Genomic DNA, 7,077 nt, shown 5'->3' with positions numbered 1-7,077 from the left:
AGTACAATTTCACCATTTAACTTATAATTTATAAATTATAATTTTTAAGAGGTTAACATGATTTTCCATTTTAAAAAACTAGAGCGTCTACCAATTTCTAATCCTTGTCAACCCTAGCACTACCATTCAAACTAATAATTTATATTGAGAAATAAATATTTAAATTACAAGATATAATTTAATACTTTAGCCCCCACTTCAACTTTTACTTGCCCCAAATCTTTACATAATATTTTATATTGTTTTACAAAGCTAAATCAAATATATAAATATGGTAAAATTAAGAAATTTTAATGAAAGTGTATTAAACAAGATTTATAAAATTAAAAGATGGGTAAATTATTATAAAATTAAAAAAATTATAAAAATAAAAGAGAAAGTATAACGACATCAATAATAAAATTTACTTAAATTTATTCCAATTTTATTTCAAAAATTTAAATAACAAAAATTAATCCATATAAACTCGATCCTAAATTCAAAATTCAAACTCAAAACAATTTAAATAAAAATATAAACTTAAAACCATTTAAATCAAATAAAAAACCCAATTCTCAAATAATCCAATTCCAGACCGAAATCACCTTGCCGAATGTCATCCACTCGCGATCGCTAGTTTTAGGTTTAGCCAGATGTGACGTTCCAGAGCTAGACATCAAACAAAAGTCTTGATGGGCCACCAGACTCCCAACCCAATAACCCAACTCGCAAATGAATAAAGTTTCAACCTTAATCAATCTACACTTCCCTTTTTTCTTTTTGGCTGCAGTGTGATCTGATGACACAGATAAAGAAGAAAAAGAAGAAGAAGCCATAAGAAGTTGTCTCTGGATTTTCGATTTCATCCTAGGTTAGTCTTCTTCTAACTTCTTTTTCTTTATTCTTATGCTTTCTCCATTTTGCCACCCATTTGTTTCAATTTGGTTTGATCCCATCTCTTATGATCTGTTTCTTCTTCACTGATGGAATTAATGAGAAAACCCCATTTTTTCTAATCCCAAATTACCCTAAAATCTTTCATGAAAACTTACAGATTATGCTCTATCGATGTTTTGATGTTCTTTTTTTTTTTTTTCTGTGGGTTAAAATGAACAAGACAGTGAAGATTTTTCTAAAATTATCAGTTAGCTACATTTCCAGCAATTGATTGATACATATACTTAAATTATGCAGATGGATGATCTTATGAGTCGGGATTTAATAAGTGACTTGCCTCAAAGCATTATAGAAAGTATCCTCACGCGTTTACCAATACGGGATGCTGTGAGGACTAGCATTTTATCAAGTAAATGGAGGTATAAATGGGCAACACTTACTCAACTTGTATTTGATGAAAAGTGTGTGATTTTATCGAATGATCGATGTAAAGTTGAGGATGGTCTTGTAAATTTCATCACTCGGACTCTTTTTCTGCACCAAGGCCCGATTCATAAGTTCCAGCTAACGACTACGCACTTGCAGTGCTGCCCCGACATTGATCAATGGTTACTTTTCCTTTCAAGGAATGACATCAAAGAGTTGGTCCTTGAATTGGGTGAAGGAGAGTGGTTTAGGGTTCCTTCTTGTCTTTTCAACTGCAAAAAGTTGACCCGTTTGGATCTTTTCCGCTGTGAATTCGATCCGCCCCCTAGTTTTAAAGGATTCTTGTGCTTGAAGAGTCTTAATCTCCACCAGGTTTTGGTTTCTCCTGAGGCAATTGAAAGTCTTATATCTGGTTGCCCTCTTCTTGAGAGCTTAGCATTGTCCTACTTTGATAGTCTAGCGCTTACTATCCGCGCTCCAAATCTCAAGTTTTTGTGTCTGGAAGGTGAATTCAAAGACATTTGTCTGGAAAATACTCCGCTTTTAGTTGCAATGTCGGTTGCTATGTACATGACTGATGACATAGCTGAACACTTTGAGCAAAGCTCAACCTGCAACTTTACCAGATTTCTTGGTGGTGTGCCTCGTCTCGAGAGGCTTATTGGGCATATATACTTCACGAAGGTAAAATTATGTAACATTTCTATTTTGGGTGATTAAGTTTATATTTGTTCCAAGGTACTGTCAATTAAATTCTCTATGTCTTTTAAGTTTTTGAGCATAGGTGATGACGTTGGAAGACTTCCTATTACATACGCCCATCTAAAGGTAGTTGAATTGAATCAAGTAAGTTTTGAAGATATGAAGGAGATACTCGTTGTTCTTCGCTTGATTACTAACTCTCCTAATTTAAGGGAACTTCAAATTTCGGTGAGTGTTACAGTCTTATATTTCTGTTGGCGGTTGACATTGTTGTATGTTTTCATTCGGTGTACTGTCTTACGGGGTGAATTGTTCAATATATAAAATGAATATGTACTCTCTGCCCTGTTTCTTTTAGGGTTCCTCAAACACATTAGCTGCCATAGATGCACCTGATTTGGATTTCTGGGAGGATGAATGCCCGTCCAATTGCACGTTCAAACAGCTCAGAGTTGTGAGGATGACAGATATGTCCGGTGTGCCTCATGAGATGGAGTTCATCAAATTTCTTCTTGCGAATTCGCCTGCACTCGAGACAATGAGTATCTCACCTTGTGTATATGTCATGGACGGAAGACTGAATATGTTAATCGAGCTGTTGAGGTTTAGACGTGCCTCTGCTCAAGCAGAAATTTTATTCATTCAAGATTAGTCATTGTTTGTCTGTTAATAGAGCACAATTAAGTACTTTGCCCTCTCATTTGCTAATTTGTTGCCTTTCTTTTGAAATATCAAAGAACAATTGGGCACCAATTGCATATTTCTTCTGTAACATATTCTTTTGAAATGTAAATAATAACAATTCTGAGCAAATTGAGATATGATTTATGAAGTTGAAGATTAGTTTTTATCAGGATTTCATTGATACTTCTGTTGAAAAGCTTGAAAATAACATAAAGAGAGGGAAGTAGTATGTTATGTCTACCAGATTTGTGGAGAATATGTGAAAATCATCACTCTGCACGCATGCATGCATGGATGGATGGATGGATACATGCACAAACCATTTCATGATAAAAACAGTAAACTTGCTTTGGTAGTAAATTTTAGGGAGCAAACCAGAATCCATTTGAATAACAGTTTTATTACAACTCACAGTAAAAACATCTCCAGAAAAAGTTCTTCACTCAAACCAGCAGCAGGCAATGTAAAACTCAGCCTAAATGTCAGATTTTTTCTGTTGAATCCAAATTTGTACAACTGGAAGTGAAACATATTTAGAGTTTCTAGTATTCTAACACTATACAACACAGTACATTTCAACACATTTATGTTCTGTCCCATGATATTTGTTTAGGTATCTTCTTAATAAATAAAATATGATTCTTATACCCCATTTGTCATCTTGGTCCAGAGAGCTCCATTGCTTGAACCAGCAAGGAAGAGTCATCAGTAAGATCAGAGTATCTCTCTGAAGAGGAGAATTCATTGGCTCTTGACCTGGTTGCTTCAGCTTTCTGAGAAGCTTCCCATTTCTCAGCAAGTCCGTCACCTTCTAGCATCCGAACCACTTCCGACATCTTTGGTCTTTGACTTGGAAGGTATTGAGTGCATAAAAGAGCCACTTGAACCATTTCTTCAAGCTCAATCCTATCATAGTTGTTCTTCAGGTCCTTGTCAACTAGCATATCAAGTTTCTTCTCTTGGTGAACTTTTCTTACCTACATAATAACAACAATAACTTGGTACATCAGATTATGTAACTTGATTCATTGTAAGAATAGTCAGATAAGTAAATTTTCTTTGATTATCTCACCCAGTCAAGTATGGCTCCTTTCTGGTTAGCTGTCTTCCCAAATTCAAGAGCCCTCAATCCTGATATCAGCTCAAGTAATAGGATACCAAACCCGAAAACGTCTGTTTTCTCAGAGGACTGACCGGTTGATAGATATTCCGGGGCTATATGTCCCACTGTGCCCCTCACAGCTGTTGTCACATGTGAATCCCGGTGATCCAACAACTTTGCCAATCCGAAATCTCCAACTATGGCCTCACAGTAATCATCAAGCAGTATATTTGCAGCTTTAACATCCCTATGAATTATCTTCGGGTCACATTGCTCGTGCAAGTACAATAAGCCCCTAGCTGTTCCTAAAGCTATTCTTTTCCTCGTTCCCCAATCCAAGGCTGGTTTGGCTGCAAACATCAGAAACCACCAATATTATTCTAAGGTAAATTTTACCTTATTTGAACATTTAGAATTGGTATTGGACTATGCATACGATATGCGTTTCATTGTATATGATTGTTGGTATTTCATAAATGGAATTTAATAGCAGAGATGATTGCTCTTACGTTACCTTTAAGTCGATTAGCAACACTACCATTGGACATGTAGGGGTAAACCAAAAGCCTTTCGGTTGCTGTCATGCAAAATCCATAGAGCCGAAGTAGGTTGCGGTGAACTGCTAGACTAATCATCTCAACTTCAGTTTGAAACTGGATTTCACCTCCAATAGCATTTCCATCTTTAAGCCTTTTCACAGCTACTACTGTCCCATCTTGGAGATACCCCTTATATACGTTCCCAAAACCTCCTTTGCCGACTACATTCTTGCTGCTGAAGTTGTTAGTAGCTACCTGAAGTTCCTTGAAATGGAACCTCTTCAAGTTTCCAAGGCAGATTTCTTCTCTATGTTGTTCTGAAATGTTTAAAAGAGTATGTTTTATGAACACAAATTAGCCCTGTTCATTAGCCCTTTTTCTATAAACTATATGATTCTGATGCAAATGTATATACCATTTTCGGTTTTCACTAACCATTAACATCGAAGAATATTTGCTGATTGTGTCTTTGCCTCCACCAGAGAACGAAACCAAAACCAAGAACAAACAGGCAGATGCAGCCTAGACTGGACCCGAAGGCTAAAGCAATTTTATGGCCCTTGAGTCTACCCGAGGGCTGCGAGTCTAACAAGCACAGAAAATGATATCAGATTATATATATTTGGAGGATCATACCATATCCGTGTACGAATATATGTTAAATACAAGTAGTGGACATGGATAGTTTAGGAAAAATAAAGAGATATTCAAGATGGGAGAACTGTTCTTACTTTGTGAATTATTTAAGGAAAAAGGCATTGGCATTGGCCTTGTTCTTGAACAGTCTTGTTCAGCTCCAGCATCACATATCAATGGGTTTCCAACAATGCTGTGTCAACTAAAAAATATAGTAAGCAAATAATAAACAGACGAAAAAAACAATTTAAATATCATGTTTCAAACAGGGTAATCACTGTAAGCAAAAGCTTGCTGTATGAGTCAACTTACTTGAATGTTTTTGCAAGCAAGCCTGGCAGTGGACCACTCAAATTATTGAAAGACAAGTCCCTGGAAGGAAATATTAATCCTTAAATCCGATATGCATCAATTTGGAAAGAAAGAAAAAGACTAAATGGAATTCATAGAGTTTCAGAAAATTACAGGAAACTGAGCTGAGTCATGTTAGCCAAAGAGGAAGGTATAGTTCCTGAGAGACTGTTGTTATTCAACCTCCTGATGCAATTCAAAGGAAACCCCATTATCATCATATTCAAACTGATTCTGAAGTTGCTAAAACCATAGCAAAAGTTCAATATATATATATGTATGAATGCTTACAGGTATTGGAGGGCTTCTAAATGGGACAAAGTGGTGGGAATTTGACCAGAGAAGTTGTTGTTAGAAAGATCAAGTGTGTGAAGGTTGGGAAGCTTCCCTAGTTCTGAGGGTATATAACCTGATATATTGTTATTCTGTAGGAGCCTGCAAAAAGCTTTCATTTAATAAGCATTGTAGCTAAACTAGGAACTATATAAACCAGGAATTTTTGTATAACAGTTTTGAAACTTACACTAGCTGCAGATTGGTCAAGTTTCCAATGGTGGGTGCAAGTGTACCAGACAAATTCTGGCTTGGAGCTCCTCTGTGACAAAATCATATCATCTTTTAGAGTATTTGTTAGTGATTTTTAAAGTTTGAAGGAGTGTTTTTAAGTGGTACTTACAGGCCAATGACTAGACCATCAATAGAGCAAGTGACCATGTTCCAACTACATGGATCAACAGCAGCTTCATCCCAATTGTCAAGAACACCATGAGGATCAACCAGAAGCTCTTTTATTCCCATTAAAGCTTGCACTGAAAACAAAAAGAAAATAACCAAAAGGATCATTTCCTTGTTCATGTACAATGCATTTCTTCATTATAGAAATTAAAAAAAAAAAAAAAGTAAAGAAAAACAGTTTAGTTACCTTCGAAGTTAACACCTTTTGGTGAAAGCAAAGCAGTTGCAGAAGAACAGAAGAGGAACAAAACAACCCAACACCACACAAACTCTTCTTGCTTGAGTCCCATTGTTTTCAGTAGTTGAAGCTCTAAGAAAAAAACCAAAAGCAGCTCTTTTTTTTGGGTATGAAGCCGGTAAGGAGCTGGTACACGAAGTTCGTAAGCAAAAAACAGCTTCAAACTGAAAGTAAATGGTTAAGTAGGATGTTGTTGTTTTTCATGCAATGGTTTACATCAGGATCCAAGCTCTGAAACTTCCCCCACTTGCTTAAGAATTGGAATTTGAACTTACTCTTCTTTTTCTGTCAGAAACTCAGAAGCAAGGGTTAAGAAAACAAGAGACTTTGATCATTTTAAATGAAATACTAGGAAAGAAGTAACCATCTAACATGGCTGACAGTGCTTTTAAAAATCAGACCACAGCGGTTCAACCGGTTTAATTGAACCCATTGATTGCATTAAAAATTAATTTTATTATTAAATATAAGTTTAAAATATAAAATTATCATCTAAATTTTTAAAAAAATATAAGTTAAAACCTATTTTCGGGAATTTTTGTCTGTTTAATTAGCTTTTAATTAATTCAAATGATTTTAAATTTTATATATCATTAGTTATTGAACGAGGATAATAATAGTAGATAAAAAGCTGAGGGTAAGCTACATTAACCAAATCTAGATGTTAACTGTTAAGCACCCTATGGTTTTATCATTTTATTATAATTACCCTATATCGTGGGGTTAGGTAAATTTCACACTAAAGAAAATTTTAAACTCCATTAAATGAATGTCATAGTGTGAAAGAG

At 35.3% G+C, this 7,077-nt stretch overlaps 2 protein-coding genes and 1 long non-coding RNA gene across 3 annotated transcripts; 2 read left to right on the top strand and 1 right to left on the bottom strand.

Moving 5' to 3' along the window:
- Positions 1–559: 559 nt before the first annotated feature.
- On the top strand, positions 560–2,836 carry LOC108464134 (F-box/FBD/LRR-repeat protein At1g13570). The gene is made up of 4 exons (XM_017764245.2): positions 560–850; positions 1,174–1,986; positions 2,074–2,232; positions 2,363–2,836. Exons 2-4 carry the CDS (start codon positions 1,174–1,176, stop codon positions 2,654–2,656), a joined length of 1,266 nt encoding a protein of 421 aa, XP_017619734.1. The 5' UTR covers positions 560–850; the 3' UTR covers positions 2,657–2,836.
- Positions 2,837–3,048: 212 nt separating this feature from the next.
- LOC108464132 (protein NSP-INTERACTING KINASE 2) lies at positions 3,049–6,645 on the bottom strand. The gene is made up of 11 exons (XM_017764244.2): positions 6,239–6,645; positions 5,993–6,125; positions 5,840–5,911; positions 5,608–5,751; positions 5,431–5,502; positions 5,278–5,337; positions 5,061–5,158; positions 4,765–4,914; positions 4,305–4,646; positions 3,761–4,140; positions 3,049–3,665 (listed from the first exon to the last, which is right to left on the bottom strand). Exons 1-11 carry the CDS (start codon positions 6,339–6,341, stop codon positions 3,345–3,347), a joined length of 1,875 nt encoding a protein of 624 aa, XP_017619733.1. The 5' UTR covers positions 6,342–6,645; the 3' UTR covers positions 3,049–3,344.
- LOC128286708 (uncharacterized) lies at positions 3,921–5,110 on the top strand. Its single transcript, XR_008277343.1, has 2 exons — positions 3,921–4,175; positions 4,812–5,110. It is a non-coding gene; the product is annotated as an uncharacterized LOC128286708 (long non-coding RNA).
- Positions 6,646–7,077: the final 432 nt, after the last annotated feature.

This window comes from Gossypium arboreum, chromosome 13 (assembly GCF_025698485.1).
Source record: "Gossypium arboreum isolate Shixiya-1 chromosome 13, ASM2569848v2, whole genome shotgun sequence".
NCBI lineage: Eukaryota > Viridiplantae > Streptophyta > Magnoliopsida > Malvales > Malvaceae > Gossypium > Gossypium arboreum.
The sequence above is the reverse complement of the archived record's forward strand: the minus strand, read 5'-3'. Positions and strand labels throughout refer to the sequence as shown.